General features: G+C 42.2%; 1 protein-coding gene across 7 annotated transcripts in view; it reads right to left on the reverse strand.

Annotated features, from left to right (window-relative positions):
• Positions 1 to 25,313, reverse strand: part of SERTAD2 (SERTA domain containing 2) — a 154,984-nt gene that overhangs the window by 25,495 nt on the left and 104,176 nt on the right. Inside the window, exon 1 of one of the 7 annotated variants that reach the window (XM_081940876.1) lies at positions 23,859 to 24,634. The exons of 4 other annotated variants lie outside the window; for them this stretch is intronic. Coding sequence is in view for 1 of the 3 variants with exons in the window: in XM_081940871.1 (XP_081796997.1) it covers positions 22,587 to 22,678 (92 nt within the window). In the remaining 2 variants the exon portion in view is untranslated. Of the gene's footprint in view, positions 1 to 22,586; positions 22,736 to 23,009; positions 23,425 to 23,858; positions 24,635 to 25,313 lie in introns of those variants that run through there. 2 more of the 7 variants (XM_081940874.1, XM_081940871.1) reach the window with 2 other exon arrangements.

The following is a 25,313-nucleotide window of genomic DNA, read 5'->3' on the forward strand; positions in this document are numbered from 1 at the left end:
GTTTGCGGAGCCAGAAGAGCCAGAAGTAGGAAGAGGCAGAAGATGCTCTCATGGCCCAGGCAGTGGCCATATGCGTCTTGATGGAAGACGATTCAGCCCTTTTGTCCTCTGCCTTGAGCCCCTCCAGTAATTCAGCAGGCAGAGCCGAATTGGAGGTAAGGGACATAATGGGGTCATCAACCTGGGGGAGCTTTAGGAGCTCCTCCAGAGGCTCTTCCATGGTATATAACCTCTTGTCGTTCCCGCTGGGATTTGCCAAGGAACCAGGCTGGGTCCATTGGCGTTGGATAATGTCGAGGAACAGCTGAGGGGCTGGAACCAAGTCTAAGGGGGGGGGGGGAAACTTCGTTGAAAAGCCCTGCCCCTGGGTCTTGGGGACCGATGGTCTCCATGGAAGCCTGATCCGAGGTAGGTTTGGGCTTAGGGGCTGGAAGGCCCATCTGGGGTCCTGCAGCCCGGGCCTTAGTCAGAATAGCCCGAAACATGGAAGAGTTGAAAAGACCCAGAGAGGGGGGAGGTTCTGGTGTGGGATTTTCATCCTCAGAGAGGTCTGGAGCATCACGCTCCACCTCCTCTGAATCAGAAACCTCGCTGATGCCCGAGGGGTCAGGTGAGGCCTCCCTAGCTGGAGGACCTTGTGCCCTAGCCGGTTTTCCCTTACTGGGATTAACAGAGGCAAAGGGAAGCTTAGATGCCAGTTGCATCATTCCATCAGTGATACCCCGAGAGATGGCCTCTGCCACCACCTCCTGCATGCTTTTGGGCAAGGGAAGATCGTGGGCCTGAGGGGTATCTGGCCCAGTTATTGAATAGATGAAGGAACCCTCCTCTGCCAGGGAGTCTGCCTCATCAAGGGAATCTGCTGCCAGGGAATGGCCTGCGGAACCCATAGAGGCCCTGGAAGGATTAGGGGGAAAATCAAATTCCTCTCTTTCCCCTGGAAGGGAGGGAGGAATCCCCTGCCTGGAGGTAGATGGAACAGGAACCCCTTCCTCCCCAGGAGTAGGGGCTGGGGGAAGGGCCTGCTGGGCAGATAGGGCCTTCTGGAACTGTTTCTCCAGGGCCCCCTGCCTCCTAGCATCTAGTCTCTCCTCAGCCTTAGAAGGCTGCTTGGCTTTAGGAGCCTTCCCCTTAGCTGGGCATCCCACCCCTTCACCTTTAGCAGCAGGGTTGGTCCTGCTGCGTTTAGCTGCTGGTGGGCCAGCCTGCTGATCCACTTGCTTCTCCATAGCGTTGGGAATCCTTCCCGATGGCTGAGGTGCTGGAGAATCTGAGGCTTGCATCGCTGGGAACCTCGTGCTGCAGGCAAGTGGTGGCTGGAAAATGGCTCCGGCTGAGATGAGGCTGGAAGCCAGCAGATCCGCGCTGAAGAGGCAAGGGTGAATGGTCTAGATGACCAGAAGAACCCCTGCGGCCGCTTTGTAGGTCTGGAGGGAAGAGACCCAGTCAGGAGACCCTGCGATGGTCCTCTTCAACCCTTACTGCGGCGATCTGCAGAGAGCGCAGGCAACGCTATGAGGCTAAAAGCCCCGGCAGAAAAAAGCGCGCCAAATTTTTCAAATAAAAATGGCCACCGTTCGCGTTTTCGCGCCTGGAGCGGCACCGGGGGAAAAGGCTACAGCCTAATGCTGTCCTTTGGGGTACTAGCCTCCTACCTGCTCTCCAGTTGTTCGTCGGCAGCCGCCAAACGAACCCCCTCCGGTGCGATCGCTCTCGTCGCTGCGAGAAGCGAGTCGCGCTCCAGGCAGCCTGGCTCGCGCGCGAAATTCAAACGGCAAACAGTCGAAAAGTACTAAAAAAATAACAAAACTCTATCTAGGAGCTAACTAAACTTAAAATTTTTACTTAAAGGGAGCAACTACACTAACCAGAGGGTCCAGTCTGCTGCTCAAGGACTGGATCTCCCCAAATTGCGTCCTGTAGGGCGACTGAGTTTTTAAAACTGAGCCTCTGAGGGGAGCAAGAGGCGGAGCTACAAGAATTCGAACTCAGTCCTTGGGCAGCAAGCTGATGTTAACCCGTGCTTGGACACTCCAAGCAGCGCCTAGGAGAATGTCCTGAAACCGGAGAGATAGAAAACTATTGTCTCAAAGAAAACGAAGAGTATTATGCCAGTTCTAAGCCCTCACCTAACTAAAGAGGGTTTGGGGGACAGTAAGTCAACTAGAAAATATTGAAATAATAGACAAGCTTCAGTAAAAAGATTAATTCTATTCAAATAAGAGGCAGCAAAACAATTGAGGAATTAAAAAAAACAGCAGCAGTAAAATAAATAGAAGCAGTATCCCTTCCCAGGCAGTGAAAGTTGGAATAAACTTATGTTTTTGCTTCATTTCTTAGTATTAAAAGCTATAAGGTTAAGCTCACAAACAATATTTATTTTGTGGATTTCACTAACAATAAATTGAATCTGTTAGTATAAAGGGCTTCACAGAAAGCTGACATGTTAACAGCTTAGTACTATCGTCTGCTGCACCTAAACCTGTGATAAAATTTTTTGAAGTGCTGCAAAAATAATAATAATAATAATAATCTGGGAGCTCAACCTTCGAAAGGCCCTTAGTTGTACAAAACTCCATCGGTGTACTGTCCTACCAGTAGGTCTGCCAAGTTTTTTTTTTGTTAAAGCCATTCTTCTCTATTCCTATGACTAGCCCTGAAATTTTTGTTTGCTTTAAGCTGTATCCTATGGAGACCAAATGAGAATGAATTTCCAAATGCATACTCTGCAACATTCAACATATTTGACCATGTGTAGATTTCTCCCCAATGTACATTTATTCCTGGATATGCCTTCTCAGTAGCAATCTTAGAGGACATGATTACTAATCTTGAGATGATAGTGAGGTGAGTCAGAAACCCACTATTTGCCAGACATAGTTGCCATCTGAGGACAAAATAAACAGAAAAGAGAGCTATCTGTAGACTTTCAGGCAGGAAACATGTTTGCCAGCAGAACATGGACCAAGTTCCATTTTTGCTCCGTGAAATTATTCATTCCAGTGGGGTGGAATATGCAGAGAAATTGTACTACTGTTCCAGGGGTGAAATACTACCAGTTTGGACCAGTTCACCCGAATTGATAGTAAAAAAAATGCTACCAGTTCAGGCGAACCAATATTTCCGATGATCAGCTGTGACACACGATTTATAGTTGTGAATGCCCCAACACTGGAAGTCTTTAAGATGTTGGATAGCCATTTGTCTGAAATGGTATAGGGTTTCCTGCCTAGGCAGGGTGTTGGACTAGAAGACCTCCAAGGTCCCTTCCAACTCTGCTATTGTATTGTATTGTATTCTATTATATCAGCTAGAAAGCAGGCTTCCTAGCTAATCTAAATCATGTGGCACAGCGGATCCCCCTCCTCGCTGTTCTACTTACCTTTCAGGCACACTTGTAGCAGGCTCCACTCACTTGCCCGGGCATCATCACATCCATTTTTGATGCTCTGCGCATGAGCGGTAGGTCCTGCACATGTGTGGAGGTGGCACATGTGTGCGGAGCGCGCAGATGCTCATATTTGCGAACCGGTAGCAAAGGCAATTAGATTTCACCCCTGTACTGTTCCCAAATGTAGCCCTTTATGTGGAAACAAAGTCACTCAAGGTAAAGACCAGGTTATGATTAATACTTTCAATTTATGGCTGAAGATGACTTTCCACTATTTCCAATTGTTTTACAGCTACTTGGAAATGTGAAATCAAAGAGAAGTCAAAAGAAGCAATGCTAAATCAGTATTTTGCTGTAGTTATGGATTGGATACAGAGAAATAATCTCGAGTTTGAACTACCTATTTACTTTTTATGTTGCCATGGGGTGTGGTATCATTAGTATGTTGATACCCAATTATATATCTCTGTCCCTGGCAAATTAAGTGATGCTATGGATGTCTTTTCCCAATGGTGGCTGTGTGGGTCTGGATGGGAAGGAACAAGCTCCTGTTGAATCGTGACATGAGTAAGTGGCTTTCCTGGCTTATCAGTTCTAGGATTATTCCATTGTTTGTGCTGGATGGGTTGCAATGTTCCAGGCAGACCCAGTGTGCAATTTGGAGATTCTCCTGGATTCACAATTCCTGCTTGAAGAGCAGGTGGCGGTTATGGCTAGGAGAGCCTTTGCATCTCTCAATGGTTGGAGGTACCATTGTCTAATGGCCTGAAGTAATACTATTCTCCTACACTAGACTATTTCTTCTATATAAGGTCCTTGACTTACTCTTCTCATGGAAGCCTACATTGCTTTTAGAGGACCATTGATTCTACATCTAATGAAGATGTTGGCTACATCATAAATAGCCTTTTGTCTAAGTTATTCATATTCTAATAATGTGCAAGTTAGACTACTATAATGAAGAGAGATAAAAATTGGTAATTATTGCAAATTGCAATTATGGTAACTGCTATATTGTAATGCCAATTCATATTATGCCAGTAGCTCAACAAGAGTACTCACCAAAGATGCCCATGGTGTATGTTGTCCCATAAAGTTGAGATAGGGACTGTAACTATGTGATTAAAGTCCTATCCCCCTTTTACATGTATCATGTTTGTAACACAAATAAAAAGGGCCTAGTACTCACATGCAATCACTATCTTCATTTTTTAAAATCATTCAGAGATCATGTAGAGGACTCCTCTTTAGTGGCTCAATAACCTAAAGTTGTTATTAAGATTCATGGCTGTTACCTTCAGCCATGATAACTTTTTAAAAAAAATATCATTCCATTTATAGTTTGTTTTGCCAGAAGTTTAAAATCTCTCTTTATTTCTTCATCTTTTGGGGGGATTTGGATTGCTTCTTTATTATGCTGCTCACATTTTAATTTATTAGATCATTGGTTTTTAAAAAGCTGCCCTGACAACTTGATAGGAGTATAGAGTAGGAAAAAATAATGCAGTCCAGAAAATAAAATATGTATATTTGACATGTGCATATACAGTATCTTCAAGAACAGAAGGATATTTGACACTAAGGTTGTAAAAAAAGCCCATAGATTTAAAGGTGTTCAGGGACTGCTGAGGTTATCATTAGGCAATCAATCATATAAAACTGGCCCTATACATGAACTATTGAGTATATGTTTAAATTAGATATTTTAATGTTTTTTAGTATTTTAGTCTGTCAAATATTTAATTTTCTACATAATCCCCTCCTAAATCCCTCTCAAGAACTGTGAGAAATTGCACTGTTTATCAAGCTTATGTTTTTCTGAATGACAAAATTAGCCCTTTTTCAGTTTAGCGAAATAGCTAAACTGAGAGGCAGGGAGCCAAAGCTTGCAGAATTTCCTTTATACAAAGGATCCTCACTACAAAGATTTTGATGCTGCCAAAAACTACCCATTGGAGAGTCTGCTGCTTTATATATTTAAAACAAGCTGATTTTCCTCATTTTCTTCAGTATGGATGATGGGTAGAGTCAGAGGTTAATCCAACTGAAGCCAGATCGCACACAACGACAGAGAGCAAGTTTATAATCCCTAAAGAATACTTCATGCTGGCGGAAATTCAATTCACAAATATTGCTTTCAGAAGCCTTTTGAGGACTGGCTAGTAAATGTATATGAGCTACAGACTTGTCAAGAGTTATTTGCTGATGTGAAAAATCAGGAATACTCAGTAACTGAAGACTCAAATTCACTAACAGGACACCAAAGGAGAAGATGGGGAAACAGATTGTGCTGATTCTTCCTTCTTCCTGCAGATCTTTTATACCTGCTGAAATGCTGCTCAAAGGGCTGCACTAGAAGGAGGAGATGAACAGGCGAAAATGGACTCTCTTCTGTTATGGGACGATCTCACACAGTCTCACTTCTACTCACGATCAAGTCACAACTTCCAGGACTTTTAAAACATGTCTTAAACTGAGCCAACAAAATAAGCTTGGTTTACCTGAAATTGGGTTTCCAATTTAAGGAGCTGGAAAACTAACACATTAAAGATATTATATCTAAAGTAAGGATCACAACATTTTCAGCTGATGGGCATCATGTCTTGGAATCACCACGCTGGAAATAAAACTAAAACGGTCCAGTTCTTATCAAATCTCATTCAAGAAGCCAAAACTTTGGGGCATTTAACACATTTATTTTTTTAAAAAAAAAACTTTATAGAAGTCAATAGAGACTACCAAATGGTGCTATGGTCAAATAATGCCCATGGGCCTTGTGTTGCTGATCCCCATTCTAAATACAATAATCAAGGATGATAATACCAATATAATTTATTGGGGAGAAGGGTGTTAATTGAACTGCAAAGAGAAGACATTTAAAACGCCTTGCTTCTGAATCCTCATTGATCGAGCTTTGCACCCACGTTTTTTTTTTTGCAGCGTACTTGTTTCTGCTTGTATGTATTGAACATCACCACGCTTGTATCCTGAGTTCAAATGCAAAGAAGGAATTAGATATAACTGTGCAGATTAAATTAAAGTACAAGGGTACACAGCTCTTTTAGTTTGCTAATTTAAACTTGTTTAGTTGAGAGAAACTCCACTTAGATTTCTACCATGTTCAGAGTTGGTCGAGTTCAAACAACAACAACAACAACAACAACAACAACAACATGTTCAGTTGACTGAGTTTCATGTTGAATGAAATAATGAATAAAAGAGACGACGACGACAATAATAACAATAACAATAATGCTACTGCTAGGTGACTATCATGATTTCTACAAGCCAACCCAGGAGTTCTAATATCTTAATAACAACATCCATATTAATTGGGAAGAAAAGGGAAGCCTTTTCCAACAAATAAGCAACACAATTATGCGGCAAGTCAATAGCGTAAGCCAGCTAACACACTCCAGTTATATTTTGAAACTGTAATCTGATACTACTGTTTCCATCCTCGTGCCTTGCCCGCACTCCCTTGTTGTACACTGTACTATTTGAGGCCCAGAGGGCGAAGTGAGTGCTTGCTGTTTATTAATGATCAGACATTGCACTGCAAAGCTGGCCAATGGGGAGGGGGGGAAGAGGAGGAATACCACATTACTTTCTCCAGAGTTGATGAGCCTAGACTCAGAAGCTCTTGCAATAAAACAATACCAAGCATGTTTTCTTCTCTCTGGTGTCCTCAACAAGATTTTATTGCATTAAAAGAAGGGGGGGGGGTGGATAGGAGAAGCTGCAATCTACATAGGCCAAGATGTGGCTTGCTAAGATTTTGCAGGAAGGTGTAGTTTGTAGTGTTGCCTGTTTGTTCAGGGTAACCCTCCTTTCACCTCCAATAAGAGATGCTTGTTTAACGGTTTTGACAAATTGCAGTCGGTTGACAGGACTATGTCAAATAAAGCGGGGAAAGCCCTTCACTAAATATATCCTTTGGAATAAATTACCACCTCATTAACTAATCCCCTGAAAGAGGTCCAGGACGTGTACACTACAAGAGTGCTTATATATCTTGAAATACTAAATCCACAGTTCAGCAATAACTATTAGAATGAACTAAAATGGCACAGAGGAGCAAGCAAGCTTTTGAACTCTTCAGAATTCTTGCTGGTACTGATGGAAGATTAGGGACAATTAAAAAGCTTTGGACCTATTTTACATTATTTGTCTTGTCCCTAAAAAAACCCTCTTCCTCTACCAAAGAATCTTTTCCTAACAGACCAAAGTGAAAAACTAGTTTTAAAAAAATATAAATGTAAAGAATTGTGTTGCATTTTCTAAAGCAAAATATGAATAAGCTTCTCTCCCTTATTTTGGTATTCTATTAGAAATTGCACTAGAAAAATCAACCCCCTGTGCTAATTGATAAAGTAACTGTTGGATATTAGTGGTTAAAGGGCTGGCTTAGAAACCAAAAGGTCATGTGTTCTAGGCTTGAATGCCAGCTGGGTGACTGGGCCAGTTACCTTCTTTCAGCCCAGCCTACCTCACAGTGTTGTTGTTGTGGGAAACAAAGAAGGAAGAGGGAATATTAGCTTTGTTTGCCACCTTGAGTCATTTTTAAAAATAATAAAGGCAGGATATAAATGGAGATCCACTAAGATTAATAGTTATCTACTGAGAAATATAATGGTAGAACATAATTTTGCTTAAAAAGGAGCAGAGACACAGAAGTGCTTTTAAACAAATTCATTGTTTTATCTTGTGCATATTATATTTTATATCAACACAAACTTTTGAAACTGTGGCCAGAATATGAAAAAAATAAATGTAGAACTTTTATACTTACTGTTGTTCTTATCATGTTATGAAAGTGATAGTAACTGATCATCAAGAATAAATCTGGACTGTTGCTACTTTGGTTTTAGAAATATAATTTTGTACTTGTTCGCTCCTTGTTTAAAGTTTTACTGAGCCACTGGAGAAGGAAGTGCTTGTATATACAGTATGCAGGAGTGTGCATGTATCTGGACTAACCAGGCTTTCTTCAGAAAACCTACACAGATTTTCTTCTGTGTGGTATTCTTCAAATAAACATCACTTTGATGAACATGTTACAAACTAAACTGAATTGAATCTAATGTGGCAATAGTGCAATGAAATCTGCTTGCCAAACATAAATCAAATTATACCACACTGTTTACATAGAATTCAGACTTCTATGAAATTATGTACCACATTTTATGGAAATTCCATTGTTTCTGAAATAAAAGACTAGTAACAGTAGTTATCAAACTATTATTTGACTATGTGGGCACACAAAACCAATTAAGACATACATACTATGAAACTAAAGTCATAAACATGATCACAAGATACCCCCAATTTTGCATTGCGGTTGCTACAGAAAACACTAAAGACAAGTCTTCCACTTATAACCATTTGTTTAGAGACCACTCAAAGGTAGAACCGCACTGAAAAGTGACTTAGAACTAGTCTTACAATGTACTTACAACCACTAATGCATTCCCAGTCAGGATGATCAAAATTTGCAACTGGCATCTATTTACAACAGCTGCAGTGTCCCCGGGTTATGTGATTGCCACTTACAACCTTCCCAAGCAGAGTCAGTGGTGAAGCCATATTTACTTAACAACAGCACGATTGATTCGTTTATCAACTGTGGCAAAAAAGATTGTAAAATCAGACATGGCTCACTTAACAACCACTTTGCTTATAAAGAGAAATTCTGCTCCCAATGGTGGTTATGTCAAGAACTACTTATATCATTGGTGGAATATACAGTTGAATGTTCAACTGAATTTGGCTTCTCAAATGGCTTGGCTCCCATCTTCCAAAAACTGTAATCAAATTATAGTTTTTAATTCAAAGTAAGTGAAAAATTATTAAATGTATGCAGGAGAATCCTCCTATTACTGAATTTCAATATGAATCAAATCGAATTTTCTTCTAACCCAACACATTACTTCCTTCCAACTGAAAACTAACCCAAAATATCTCTTAAAGTCAATCTTCAGCCCTAGAAAAGTTGAAGATTATTCCTGAGGGATGTAAGAGTCATATAAAGAAAAGTCTGTTTACACTATCAATAGATAGAAGCCTTTACCAAATAGGCTTCTTGCCCTGAGGATACATAGTGGATCCCTACAAACTACACTGATAGAAAAACAAGTTATAATAGTTATGTAAATTTAAAACATCTAAACTGTACAGAAAATGTTGTTTCCTACTCTTCAATTAAGAAACAAACTTAGCTGAACAAAGAACCGTGACTCTAAATTAAATTTAAAAAATTTAAAAATCCCTGCGAAACATGAGCAAATCCCATTAATTACTGTGCACTGAGCTTCCTCTTTTAAAACCTTACTTGAGGTTTGAGGAAAATATAATAAATAAAATTGGATAATCTTTTAACCCTTTGATAATCTCAGTGTAGTAACCCATGCAGTATAGCTGAATGGAAGAATGTTAATTATTGATGTATGTCACTGTCTAGACAATTTAATTTGTGCATTTAAAATCCCTGAATCTTTAGGCTCTCTTCTCCAGTGCAGGCATCCATTTTATATTTTTTAAAAAACCTAATGAGTTTTGAACCTCTATTCCAAATCACTTGGCATTATACTAGGTGATTTCCCTCCACCCATATTAATAATTACTTGGCTAGAGCCTTTATTTTTAATCCTGATGAAAAGTCTTTTCCCTAAAGATACCTTGTTTTTCTCCTCACGGCGGACCCTTAATAAAATGCACTAGGGGAGATGGGGTGAAATGAAAAAACAATATTTAGTTTGAAAGCTCAAAACTTTGTTCCATCACTGCATCAGAGCTTGGGGTGGAGTGGGGGAGTTATTTGATCAAACTTAGAAGCCAAATCAGCTAGCAGAAGGAAAAAGTTCCACTGGTAGATACATGTGGTTTACTTTTAAATAAAGACACGAGGGACTGGTAAACCAATACTGTAAAGAAGAATACCAGAAAAGTTACATGACTCCCTCACCTCCACCAGTCAAAGGTAAATAGGGGCAACTGCAATTCTCTGATAAATTTTATTACAAAAATTGGCTTCTAAATCAGGCATCCTGTGAACAACAGGAAAAAGGTAATGATGAGGGATAAAATGAGGTACTTTCCACCCTAATAAACATTCTGAGACTTAGACACATTACAGGCAGTCCTCGACTTACAATATAGTTCATTTTGTGACTGTTCAAACTTGCAACAGCACTAAAAATGACTTATGACTGTTTTTCACACTCTAGAGCAGAGGTCTTCAAACTCCGCAACTTTAAGACTTGTGGACTTCAACTCCCAGAATTCCCCAGCCAGCAGGCTGGAGAATTCTGGGAGTTGAAGTCCACTAGTCTTAAAGTTGCGGAGTTTGAAGACCTCTGCTCTAGACCATTGCAGCATCCTCATGATCACATGAACAAAATTCGGATACTTGGCAACTGGTTCATATTTATGACAGTTGCAGTCTCCTGGGGTCATGTAATCCCTTTTGCGACCTTCTGATAAGCAAAATCGATGGGGAAACCAGATTCACTTAACAACCATGTTCCTACCTTAACAGCTGCCATGATCCACTTAATAAATGTGGCAAGAAAACTCGTAAAATGGGGCAAAATTTACTTAAACTCAGCAATTGTGATCGTAAGTTGAGGACTATCTGTGGTTGACCTGAAAGTCTCTTTTTGAAGCACTTTTTTTGTTGGAAATGAATTCTGGAAAAAAGCATATGGCAGTCATGGCTCTAGTTGAACTGCAATAATTCAGTCCTACAACTGTTTCTGGAAATACAGACTTCCTTGGTTCTATGGCCATTTACACACATTATAAACCACTCAGAGCCAGATATGACCGGAGTGGCATATAAGCCTTAGTGATTAATTGCCCCTGAACTTGACTAAATGTAGAATGACACTCATAGGCCAGAACTGACTAGGATAAAATTATTTAACTTTCCCCCCTAATTCTTCTCCTGCAAAAGACCCTGACTTACTTTCAATTTCATAGAGCATGAAAAAAAAAAGGATTTGTAAGATATTCACACTAGAAAATACAATAAAGTTAAACACCCCTTGCTTTCTTTCTTGGTTTGTTTTCCTCCTACAAATCCTGTCCCACACTTCAAACTGATACCTTTTTGATTTTCTCCACAATTTGCATGTGCATTCTCTCTCACACCAGCTTTAGTCTAATAACATCCTTTCAATATCAGTTCTGCTATTTTCCACCAGACTTAAAATTCAAAAAGTTGAAAACTGAGGCCACCAGACATAATCTGTAGCTACTAAAATGGAAGTTCCATTCCAGGATCTGTGTTCATAGATTTTATTAAGCCATAACTTGTTTGGTTTGCTTGTTTTTGACCTATTCATTGTGGCATGTAAACTATGCTTTACGGCTTTAATGTCATATGTATGACTCAAACTCGTCTACTTTGTTAAACAAAATTATGGTTAAAACAAAATCTTGGCTGAGAATAATGTGTGAAGCCAACTAGTTCTATTTTCTTCTCCTGACAATATTATTTTCTTTGGACATCCATTCTTAAATACACAGGGAGGCTGGAAGAGCAAACTTTAATATACTGCTAAGCACCCACCATGTGAAATGTTTAATGTATTAAAACGGTGCTTCCCAAACTTTTTAAAAAATTACCGACAGCCACCTATCAGAAAGCCCTTATTTAAATGTCCATGTTGTGATTGGATAATAGATTTGTCATTACCGCCACCACCCCAAAACCCCATTTTTACCTAATTCTAGGTAATGTACCCAAGTTTGAGAAGCACCAGATTAAACCATTTACTTTTCTAGATCTGACTAGTTTTGACTATTGTAGTTAAACTAGTTTCACCCATCTCTCTTCCCATTGTCTGTGGATCACTGAAAGCTCCACCATATTCTAAGTCCAGATCTGGAGAAGACCCTGCTTGCTCTTGGAAGATATGGCCATTTTTACAGACACAGCATTCCCTTCATAGAACTGAAGATATCACAGAAGCTGCCTCTCTTAAGTCTAACCGGGTTTAGGTTCTTGGATTTCTGAAGCAGAGAACTTTAGCTTCATAATTTACCTTTACAGAGATGTTCTTGATAAAGAGATTTTTAAAAGGTGATAATATTTTAGCAGGGGAATAATGAAATGAGTAAAGCTTTGTTTTGAGTAATTTCCCCAGGCTGGATGTGTGGAAGGGGAAAAAATAACTAATTCTCTACCTGTGAGTCCATAGGATACAGAGGCTTGGTATTCTTAAATCTTAGTTTAAGGTTACCATCATTGACTGTAGCCAAGTTTGAGTGCTTTCAAGTGGTTATGATTCTTTGAAAATGGCCATCCTGGCCTTGCGTGAAATTTGTCTCTAATTTTTCACTTGGTACCACCACCAACAAAGAGGTGTAGTCATTGAATCTTTGGATTATAATAAAGCTATTAGTCTTGTAACACCTTGAACACTCACTAATGTGACTAACTGTCTAGAACAGGGGTCTCCAATCTTGGCAACTTTAAGACCTGTGGACGTCAACTCCCAGAATTCCTTAGCCAGCTGGCTGAGGAATTCTGGGAGTTGAAGTCCACAAGTCTTAAAGTTGCCAGGGTTGGACCTGATCTGGATGGTGTCTCTTTAGGCCTCTCACTTTTTTTCCTGCTATTGAATTGGTTCTACTTCCTCCAGCCTGCTGGCAACCAGCCAATATGCTTTACTGCTCAGCCTTCTTATTTATCACTCCACCCTGCTTCCTGCCAACAACACTCTCTCTCTGCAGAAGCTTTTTTCTACACCCACGCATCTTGCACCCCTTCCATGCCTCATCTTCTCAGTTGTCTTCCAAGTTCCCATTGTTCCCTGTATTCTTTGATCTGGGTTCTGTATCTCTATTCAGTGCAAGTACCTCTCTCTCTTTCTTTGGACACCCAGAGACCATTACCAATTCTGCATTCCTGGGCCTTTCATCAGCCTGCTTACCAACAACTTCTCCATCTATCTATCTCTATAGCTAAGACAATGTTTTAGTTTAAGCTTGCAAGTGCCCTCAATTCACTCAGAGGAGAGATAGTAAACAAAACACCTCCTTCTATTTATCAGTATCATATTTAGTTTGGTCAACTGAAGGGGAGGGGGCATTCATAGTTCATTAGTGCAAGTCAACATCTGCTAAAATGTGGTGGCAGAACCAAGTGAGTAATTTTAAGAGAATCACAATCTGGGAAGGTCTGAGATAGGGCCAGATAGAATAAAAGAATTAAAGAAGATTCAAAAAAGAGAGAAGCAGCCAAGAAAGTAAAATGATCAGTCAGTATAGAATAGTATGGATATAATCTTGAAGAAGGAATGCAAGATCATTAAGTAAATGATAAATTAATCCTGGGAAACCCAGAGGGTGAGAAAGAAACTCAAGATAGCCCACTTTGATTCTGTTTGGTATGGGAGAGGCTAGAGTGGAAACCAACAGGTTTTCAAGGTTCTGCTCATATGTCCTATAGCAGTGGTGGGCAACCTTTTTTTTCAACTGAGCCAAATCTCGCCAAAACCACGATTGAAATTTATTTTGAGAGCCACATTTTTAAAACCGAAAATACATAGGATGGTACACTGTTTTTAGTTTCAATAAGTTTTTATTGAGAATATTCTGCATGCAAGTATCCACATAGGTCGGGAGGATACAAATAACACAACTAATAAAACAAAAACTTTAGAACGATATTATTTATCGATAACGTTAAATTCCGTAAAATTTGCCTTACAATGTAGAGAAAATTACATCCTGACAATGACTGAGAAAGTCACAACCACTAATGTGAACATTGGCCTTGTATTTCCTTGGATAGTTTGAGTAAGTCAGGTTTGTATGTTGTTGTTTTTAATTTCATCTCTCTCTCCCACTTTCTTTCTTTTTTTCTTTTTCTTTCTCTCTTTCTCTCTGGCTCTTTGTCTTTCTCTCCCTCCCTCCCTCTCTGTCTCCCTCTGTCATTTTCTCTGGGTGTCTATCTGTCTGTCTCTCTCTCTGTATCTCTGTCTCTCTTTCCTCCTTCCCCCATCTCTGTCACTCTGTGTGTGTGTGTCTGTCTGTCTCTCACTCACTCTGTTTGTGTGTGTGTCTGTCTCTGTCTCTCTCCCCTCCCTTCCTCTCTCTCTGTCACTCTGTGTATGTGGGTGTGTCTGTCTCTCACTCATTCACTTAATCACTCACTCTGTGTGTGTGTCTCTCTGTCTGTCTATCTTTCTCTCCCTCCCTCCCCCTCTCTGTCTCTGTGTGTGTGTGTGTGTCTGTGTGTGTGTGTCTGTCAGTCTCTCTCTGATTCCCTCCCTCACTCCCTCTCTCTGTTCCTCTCTCTGTCTGTCTGTCTGTCTCACTCACACACACACACACACACACTGTGGTCACCTTGTTGAGTGTTCCAATCACATTTGAAACACTCAACAACTGGCCTGCATTTATGGTATTTTGCAGCATTCTGCAGTCATAGGACCAAAATTGGAACTTGTTGTCACTCGCCCGGGCTTTTGCAGAAGCTTCCCTCCGAAGCGTTCCGAGGGAGGAAGGGCCAGTTGGGAAAGGGGCTTTGCTCCTGCTCCGGGCTGTAATTGCGCCTATGTTTTCCACGGCGTGGAGCAACGGCGAGCTCTGCGCAGCCAGCGATGATTCCGGAGGCCATCAGTGGGGGGCAGGGTCCCCCCTCGCGTTCCTCGTCTTCCCGGATGGCCCCCGGAGTCATCGCTGGCCGCGCAGAGCCTCGCCACTGCTCCACGCCGTGGAAAACAGAGGCGCAATTACAGAGGCTAGCTGCAGAATCCTGACTTTTGGGGCGGCCGCCCGAGAGGAGGAAGGAGAGCGGGCGCCCGGCACACAGAAGAGCCGCATTAAAGGGTGTAAAGAGCCGCATGTGGCTCGCGAGCCACGGCTTGCCGACCACTGTCCTATAGCAACTGAGTTCCAGTAGTCCTTGTCTTGTTTGTTCCCTGACCTAGCCTACTTCAAAGGGCTGACAGAGACAGCCTATGATAAAGTCTGGAAAAAGGAGATTAGAGATTTTCTAAGCAGGAATGCATAGGCCCCCCCAAAAAAAAAATTCTGAAGGCTTGAGGGGTGGAAGGGACGACAACAACGATGAAAGAAATCAAAGGTGCCAAACTGAGTTTCACATTGTTTCGTCACAGGGTTCTATTTGCCAGACTAAATTGGCTTGAAAAATCTAGGTTGAGTTTCTAAGCAAGCCATAGAGACAGCTGCCTGCTCCCATGCATGCTGTTGCTGAACTGCAAACACTGTGTTATCTCTCAAAAGGTTGTCCCAAATATAATGGGGAACATAATCACTGTATCTTCCTTAATCACTAACCAACTACCTTAATTTGAAATACCTTCATGTTGAATTGGATTTTGCTTCACGGGAATGGTAAGCTCTGCACCAACTGTTGAGTGAAGCCTAGATGAGAAAGCACCCTTGTACTGTATTGGGGGAGGGGGCCGATAATGAGAATGAAAGAGAAACTTTCCTATACAACCAACAGAAGAACAAGTGGAACTTTCTCCATTATGATACATTTAAAACAGTGGCAACGCAGTGGTACACTTTTTTTTCCTTTCTTGGGACCATTTAAATCTGTCTTCTTTTTACTGCACAGTTAAAGGCAAGAGGAAGAAAGTAAGAGTATAGTATTGTGAGATTGCATCACATGTATCATGTTTCATTCACACTTGGAGCACAAGGCAGCTATGTAAGATTAAAAAAAAAAGAAAAAAATGAGAAATAGGGAACATATTCTGGCAGGAGGATTTTGTGCAAACAATAAGTTGATCTGGATCTGCTTCTCTAACAGATGGAGAGGAAAACACAGCAGCCAGAGATCAATAAAAGGAAATGCCAGTTGGGGAAATGAAGAAACCAAAGAAAATTTGTCTCATGGCAGAAAGTTCACTTATCTGGAATACAAAGTGTCCAAAAGTCAAAACACTGATACCATTAAACATAAGGATTTCCATGTTGCAGAGGATTCCAAAAGAAAACGCCTCGCTGTAACCTCCCACATGCACGTTTCGGCTTTCTGCAATCTCTGCCTTAAATATAAAGCTATCTTTCTATTTTGTTCTAAAGACTTCAATCCTAGAGTCCTTTGGACAGAAATTTAGAAATCACCATTCAGAGTCAGCAAATACTGTAAAAGTGAAAGAAAGCAAAGCAAATTGTATCTCGTGTAGCTTTCTTTTTAATTTGGGAGGGGGGAAAAGAGAATTTTATGAAAAATGTTAAAGTGGCGCTACACAGACAAATTTGCTTTTTAAGAACTTTGTTTCATAGCTACCTACACTTCATTAAATCAAACCTACCCCAGGGCATTTCAAAACTCGTTGGACCTGCTGACTGACTAGCTGTACAATCTGATTTAAATAGGCTCTTTTTTCAACACCCCCCACTTCAACATATCTGCATAGTTTACTTGCCATTGTGGGCGTTTCTTCCTATGTTGTTGCTCACTTTGCAGAATCTTGAACATGGGAAATGAAAATACTCTGCATCTAACACAGGAGCCACCTCTTATTTGTCAGAGGTACCAAGAAAATAAAACTGAAAGCAATAAACCAAAAAATCCCTTCTCTTTTTGTAAAATCATAGAACATAAAATAAGTTTCTGTAGCCTGCATATGAAATAATTTATAAACTAAACTATGCCATTAGTGCCTTTGTTATTTGCCATCCGGAACACAAGTATTTCTTTTCCCTTCTAGCTCTTTCCATATTTCAACAGTTAAAATGGGGCACACAATTTCTGATGCCTCCTAGAGTTTTGTGCATTTCAAATGTGTGGCTCTCATTTTTGGAAACTTAGTAATTTTTTTAAAACAGCAATTGCATCCATTCCATCGTCTTCCAGTTTTCTAAGCTCGACCACAAAGCAGAAAACTGTTTGCTGTTGAAATTAACTAATCTGCTGCTTTATTTGGTCCCATCATTCTCTGGAACTACTAAAGGCACACTTTTTTCCAAACCTTAAGGCAAAAACACTCCTTATTTAATTACCATTTAGCCCCCCAAAATGCCTGTATAACTATTGAGTTGATCTTCTCCGTAAAGTAACACAACACTTCATTCTCAGTCCACTTTTAAATGGACTTAGAATGGGAATGAGAAATACAATTTTAGATTGTATATTTTAATTTTTAATTCTCGTCAGAGAGATCTGCTTTGGATCTCTCAAAACAATTCCCAATCCCATTACAGATGTATAAAATGATTAACAACAGGCCTAGATTACTAGAAAGTTGCTTAGCACTCTAAATAACTTTCTGACATACAGGAATACTCAAAATTTTAATAAAACTTCTCAGTAACTCTGAGTTAATATTACACCTCATTTATGTCCTCAGTATTATATAATAATGGCTGAATCAAAAGACCCAAAATCAACCACTATCGTCTATCCCTATGCAATAAAACAAGGAGTGGGTTTTGTTGTTACTTGCAGAATCAGATTTTCTTAGAAAAACTCATGGGAAGACATGAAGGCAACAACACAGTTTTGCATCCATTATGGCTGAAAATAGAACTGGTTGTGTAACAAACAACTTTTGTGTCACCTGGTCAGCAATAATGGCTGAATTTACCAAAACCTCACTCTGATCTTTAGTCATGTGACTCAGCCATGTGTATTGGGAAAGTATAAAATGTTCTCATAAATGTTAATAAGAATATTTGGATTCTTCCCGTTCAAATCCCTAAATCTAGTGCTACTAGGCCTTAGTAGCAAAAGAATCCCGACAATCATTATATAACAGCAAAGATCTGATTATGATATGTTCTGTATCTCTTTACTGCCAACTAATGGTTGCCTGGGTTTCGGCAGCCTAGATTTCCTTGCCCTGCCTAAAATGTAATTGTTAACTTTCATGGCATTTAAACATGATTAGTGTCTTATTCACAGATTAGCAATTTAAGTTAGCTTAAGTAAAATGGAGTGTCAGGCTAAGGCTACTTTCTTTAGATATTGACAGATTCTTTGTCACTTTTAAGACAGAAATTAATCAGACCCTCTTTTAACTAAAGCTGATTTGGAGCCAGTAATTTGCCACAGCAATAGAATGTTAAAAGGTGGCCATCTAATTTTTTTTTAATCTCCTTCATATCTTTATAAAGAGTTCTGCTGGGGAGGGGAAGAGTTAAAACACATCTTATGCTTTTAATCATTCTTTGAAGTCAAGACAGATTATCAAATTAAGCATGTGTGAAATAGGAATCCATGCTATTCCTAGTCATTTCTGCATCAAAAAGCTGCACAACCCAACATGGAAAGCAAAATCTATCCGCTCAGTTTCAACTCTAACAAACTGCATGCATTGGAATAACAAGTTGAGAAAAGCATAGGAGATAGCATGGCACACATAAAATAGCTTTTTAGTCATATACTCAGTTTCTTTTAGATTAAACTGCACCAAATTTAAAAGGAACTAATACCTTTTAAGTAGGGGCATCAAACTCACGGCCCACAGAACGGATGTGCCACGCACTGGCCACGCCCACCCCCGTTTAGTGAAGGGAGGAAAAGCTGCGACATGTCACGTGACAACGTGTCGCCCGAGTTTGACACCCCTGCTTTTAAGAGTTAGGGTCATGACATCAATGCACAAGCTTTAGAACTTCAGCTCTATCACAATGACTGTATTTTATGATTGATGTCCACCTGAAGCAAATTGATGGAACAGATTAGGCCATGAAACTATACCACACCACGGTCGGCATAGTTTGGTCTAGTGGTAAAAGCACCAAGGCTAGAAACCAGGAGACTTGAGTTCTCATCCCACACCGTTAGGCATGAAAACCAGCAGGGTGATTTTGAGCAAGTCACTCTGTCTCGGCCCAATTCACCTCACACAGTGGTGGTGGTGGTTGTGAGGAAAATAGTAGGGATGGGAATTATTAAATATGTTCACGCGTGAGTTAAAAAAACTAAAATAAATAAAATAAGCACTGCTGAAAATCGGTTATCTAGACCAGTGTTTCCCAACCTTGGCGACTTTAAGTCCTGTGGACTTCAACTCCCAGAATTCCCCAGCCAGCTATGCTGGCTGGGGAATTCTGGGAGTTGAAGTCCCCAGGACTTAAAGTCGCCAAGGTTGGGAAACACTGATCTAGACCAGGCATGTCCAATTCGTAGCCCTGGACAGCTAGTAATGCAGGCTCAAAAGTTTGTAAACTGTTAACTTTCTGTGGTTTATATACCGTGTTTCCCCCAAAATAAGACAGGGTCTTATTTTCTTTTGATCCCCGAAATAAGAACTTGGCCTTATTTTCGGGGAGGTCTTATTATTTTTGAGGGCATGCCTCACACCATAGCATGCTCCCCCTTGCCTGTTCAATTCTTTACTTCTGTTCAAGTGTCAGGCTTTTTTGCTCTGGTTAATAATGGAACAATTAGCAAAAATCTTGCTGATTATGGGAAAAATAGATCAGCTGTTCTTATGTCCTAGACTCATTCCCTCCCTGCAGTCATTTAAACTGGACCTTGGACTCACTCACTGGCTTTCCTTTAGCGCATAAAATGATCTTTGGACTCGGTAATCAGAGCCTGCTGTTTCTGGCATAGTTTCTTTTCTTTTCTCTCTCTCTCCCCCCGCCCCCCATTTTGGCCAAGAAGCTGTTGCAACTGGCGCTGTCTCCATTTGTGTTATCTTTTAGACAAAAACTGTACTTCCAAAGGAGGCACTAAAGAGCCCTTATGAGAGGGACAGAAGAACACAGCTACATTAAAAAAAAATATCAGTCTCCTTTCTGATATGGTGCACTCTCAAATACAGATGAGGCAAATGCAAAATTCACAAGCCTCACTCCATTTAAAATGTGCAAAATATCAAACGAAGCTCTATTGTACTTTTCACACTGATGTGTCATACCAAAGGTGAAGAATGAACATTTGTCAGCAAAGTAGTTCAACTGACTATTGTTATGTAAGATCCTCCAGAAGTTTTAAATTCAGGGACAAACTGTTTTGGTATATATACAAAATCAATCTATCATCATTAAGATAGCTTTTGAAAATCTGGTATCTAGATTACCAAAAGTTTTTCCCAATATAAGCTTTTTCTACTGTTTTTTAAATGTTGGAACAAGTATCCTGTGTTTTTTTTTAAAAATGAAACATTTTTTTTAAAAAACTAAACTTGTGAACACATATATCTGTGAAGTTTTTGTACTTTTAGAGGACACTACTTGTACAAGCTGTCTTATTCAGAATAAAATTAATATTAGAACAGGTTTTCCCATCTATTTTAGGCAACATCAGAAAAAAAAACCTGCAGCACAAAACATTTTAGGAAATTCTCTATTACACGCTTGGTGTAAATCTCAATAAACATAATTGCAATATTGGAAAATTCTTATTTCCTGCTCCTGAAGACAAACTTTTTTTAAAAAATGATGCCCCCAAAGGAAGAAACTCATTGCAGCTGTTATACTAGATGCTACAATTCCTGTTTGAACAATGGAAGTGTTCCCTAGGATACAGACTTATATACCTGTCTGGCATCAAAGCTGCTAATCCCTTCTTCATCTCCAATACACACTGTCAGTCAGAAAATGCTTCCTCTTAAACTTAAAATTGGTTTCCTTCTATGGACACCAGATTGTTTTATTATTTCAAGAAGAAAGAACATAACAGGGCACTGCAAAGCTTCAGATTCAATTCTAAAAGTTGCCTTAAAGTGCAAGGAACACAAATGTAGCACCTATCTACACAATCTACAATTCTTGGGGAAAGGATATGGCTGCTTTAAAGAGCTGCCCTAAAAAAAACCAAGAAGCTTTTGAAGGGGGAGGGGAGAAGAGATTGCCTTTTCCTTGCTTTGCAATACATGTATCAAATATACGTTAGTAAAATATATTAAAACTAAGAATTCTTTCCTACTGCATCAGACAATTAATAAAACAATAAATAATTGATCAGTTTCTTCCTGCCACCTTTTCTGTATCTCTAAAGCTACCCAATTTGGTGCAAATTTAGGGTAACATGAGTCTTGAAGAGGAGAATGGCTGAAATCAAGAGTAAGATTTCTCTTTGGGTGGCACAGGCCATATAGCCCAATTGAATCACATGGTCCATATAGCAACACAGTAGCCTTCCTCAACCCATAACCTCCAAAAGGACTACAAATCCAATCTTCTCTACTCAGCACAGCTGTTGGCTATGGAAGCAAAATTTGTAATCCTAATGTGCCTGGAGGCCAGCACATTATAAAGACTGGGTTACAGTGTCATGGGCTAGATGGGAGTGGTTAACACAAGGCTGATCTTTGAGGGCAGGAAGCCAACACTTGGATACAAAGTCTAGGCTAACTCTGAACACTATTTTTCTGCCACTTTCAATTAAAAAGAAACAATCACTGAACAAACCCAATTGTATACTTGATATGGCAGTGGAATCAGGCCTTTACTCCAAGCATTTATAAAACTTCACTGAAGCCAAAAGAGGCATGCTTCTTTGGAGCAGTGTGCTATTCGATCTCAAGGGAGCAACTGGAGGGGGTGACTCTGATTAAGAATTCTGAATGGTCACCATTGCCGTATGTATGTATATATATTGCAAGATCTTACATGAACTTCCAGTCAAGTGAAACAAAGTTGGAGAGCTGTATTTCAATTAGTCTTGCCAACTTCTGCTCAGTGGCGACCCTGCTCTATCTGATTCAAGGAATGGAACTTTGCATTTCATATTCAAGAGTTGCTTTTAAACCTACTGCAGCTTTTAGGAAGCCAAAATTACAGCTATGATTTTCCAGATATACCAATCCTGCTGTTCCATACCAAGACATGCATTAACCCAGTTGGAATATACATACTTACAACCAGGATAAAACGCTAATTCTACAACACAGAGAGCCGCCTCTTTAAACTTCCTCCTCAGCAGGCCATCATGTCCTAACCAAACAGACAAATAATGCACAAATACTCAGGCTTTGCTCACTCAGAACCCCAGTTTAAGGTTCTCTTCCACCCACACATTTGCTTTTTCTCCAACATGAGAAAAACTGGTAAGCAGCTGCTACACACCGCATCTCCGACTCCACAGCACACACGGAAAATTGTCAAAGCAAAACCAAGTTGCACTGTATAAAGATGGCTCTGAAAAACTCTCGATATATCACACTCGGAGAGTGAAGAAGAGAGCGACAAAACGTGCATAGAGTTACATTCCTGCCGTAAGCCACACGAGTAGGCAGGCACACACACACACCTGCTCCAAGGAACATCGGACCCTCCGATCCTCTCTGCACGTTGGGATTCAATGGTTTTGTGGCCAGAAAAGTAACTCTTCTTACTGCCCATCGCTCTCTCGGAAGGCGAGGAAGACGGTCATCCGAAGGGTTTACAAGGGGGGAATCCAACCAAGACATAGAAGAGCGGAGTTTCCCGAGTCTTTCTCGCGAACATCTTACGAGGAAGACATTTATTAAGCCAGGGCCCCCGAGATTTGTCTATAGTGCATCTCCCCGTCCGCCCGCCCCCCGTCCCCGCGCACACCTCCAATTCCCCCTACTTCGCTGACCGAGTCAATTACATCCCCCGCTGGATTGTGCGTGACTCCTGGCGACGAAGAACCCCCCCCCGGCTCGCCCACTTTGGCCCGCTCCTCTCTTCAGCGGCGAGTTGAACTTACCACATGCAGTTCCTCCTGAGAACTAAAGCATCAGGGTCTGCTTGCCGCGAGCTGAACGCTCCTAATCTTCCACTCGCTCCATATGTCACTCTCCTCGCCCGCGGGGGGGGGGCTGACGGTGGGACAGAGGAGGTGGAATAGGGTGGGGGGCGGGGAAGCGAATGCCGCTCGGGGAGGATTTAAGCCTCCGCTTTCCTGTGGCTGCGGCGATCACGAAGCATTATACAATGGAGGAGGAGGAGGAGGGAGGGAGGGAGCAGGCAGGCGAGCACTGGAAGAGCAGCAGCCTGCGCTTCCAGCACTTGCCAGGCGGAGAGAGTGACGCGAGGAAAGGCTTCTGCAAGCTCCTTGCCCTTTGGCTCACGTTGGAAGCCCCGCCTATGTCCCTAGGCAGGCAGGCAGGCACTCCATCTCCCTCCCTCCTTTTCTCTTCTACCGCTGCTGCCGCCGCCGCCGCCGCCTGCTCTCCACTCCCCTCCGCCCCACCTCCCTCAGAAAGGCCTGGGAGGCAGGCGACACATGCCCCCTCGCTGGGCCAGCTAAGGAGGCGGGGCGTAGGGCCCCGTTCTCCCTTACATGTGCCTTTGTCCCAAGAGATCAGCTATGCTAATATAAATCTGCTGCTTGCTGCAGAAGACAACACGAGCGCGCGGTCACCGCCCGCCCCAGCCGCACACGCCAGGGAGAGAAAGGGTGACAGCAGGCGCAGTCAATGTCGCTATCATCCAGCCCCCCGCCCCCCCCCCAGCCCGACTCGGATGCCAGAGGGGCTTGGGAAGAGCGGGCCGATTTATTAACAATCAGTCAATAACTAAAGGTGATGAATGGGCACTGGAGGGAAGGCTATACCTTCGAAATGTAAAGGTAATATGCTGGTTCCAGCCCTCATCTTGGGCGCCCTGGAAGGCAGACCCGCCTCAGTCCCTCCGGTGAGCCGTAATGATTTAGGGCTGCCCTCTGCACATGCCCAGTGGCAGTCACGGCTTATGTTGTACACCTTCCGGGTTCGTACTCTAGTTCTGGAAACGGCCTTTCCAATGGGTTTCCTTGGGACTCTGAGCGCATCGGCTCTATTGTGCCAGTTCTACGGAGCGGTGAGGTTGCCGGCCACGAATTTCGATGTTCCGGACCGAGGCTGATTTTGGGCTGAGACCAGCCTCTAAACTCAATCAGCTCCAATCTTAGGGGAGGCACAGAGGAAGAAACCTGGATCCAGCCTTTCAGCCTCCAGCACACGCCATCTACATCACGCAGGCGACTCTTTCAAAAACAGAAGGCGGCAACCGAGCCAAGCAACTCTCGTTTCCGAAAGAAAAAGTCAGCCAGGCCGAAAATGGCAGGGAGACGAGACGCCACTGTACTCGCCGCTCGGATTGCGCAGAATTGGCGCGGTTCTCGGGGACAAAACGCAGCCCGGCTGGAGTTCCTGTGCGGACGCGCTGACGCTGAGCCTCCCTGCCCCCGCCCGCCCGCCCGAACCCCACCCCCCAGCAACGAGTCTGCAGCTTGAAGCCAACCGCAACTATGATAAGCACGCGAGCTATTCAACAACTTGAAATTAGTCAACAAGTCAAACTGGAGCAGGACTGCGAGTTCCTGAAAGGAGCAGCAACAGCAGGCGGGCTCCGCAGAAGGGACAACAGCTGGGCTCCCCCTCGCCAGCCAGAGCCGCGCTCCAGAGAAGTGGGCGGGCAGTGCAGAGCGGGGGTTTCGCTCCCAGTGCGGGGAGGCCTCTCTCTCTCCCTGGCATGTGTGCGAGGAGGGGGGAGGGGAGGCCTGTTTCGTCCCTCAACTTGTGCAGGACTTTTTCCTCGCTCTTCCCAGGAGATCCTTGGGTCCCCCCCCTCCCCTCTGTCTTTCTCTCGCCCCTCCCCCTCGCCAAAGGCGTAGGTGAGCAAGCCGAAAGCTTCCTTCTAACAGAGCATTGCGTAACTCGTTTAAGAGGCAGTGAGAAGTGGGAGGGGGGAAAGCGAAACGCCCGGGCGCGGCACGACGGTGTGAGGGAGAAATGAAAGCTGGACTTTCCGGCCGTCACGAAGCCTGGGTGATTCGGTGTAGATCGAGTGGATCTTAGGCTGGGAGGGGGAAAGAGCCCGCAAGAGATGCACTCCTCCCAAGGTCTGCGATCAGTAAGTACTGTAAGCCGCACCAACAAGCCACACAAACTATCCGATTTCTGATCGAGCCTGCGGACTAACTTTTTTTGTTTTGTTCCCTGGATTCCGTTCCTATGACACACACACAACCCGGCCGCCAAAGACAACGGCAATAAAATGCCCCCTCCCTCCCCCTTCGCCGCCCAAC

The sequence above is a fragment of the Natrix helvetica genome, assembly GCF_964273705.1.
Source record: "Natrix helvetica genome assembly, chromosome: 2".
Classification (NCBI taxonomy): domain Eukaryota; kingdom Metazoa; phylum Chordata; class Lepidosauria; order Squamata; family Natricidae; genus Natrix; species Natrix helvetica.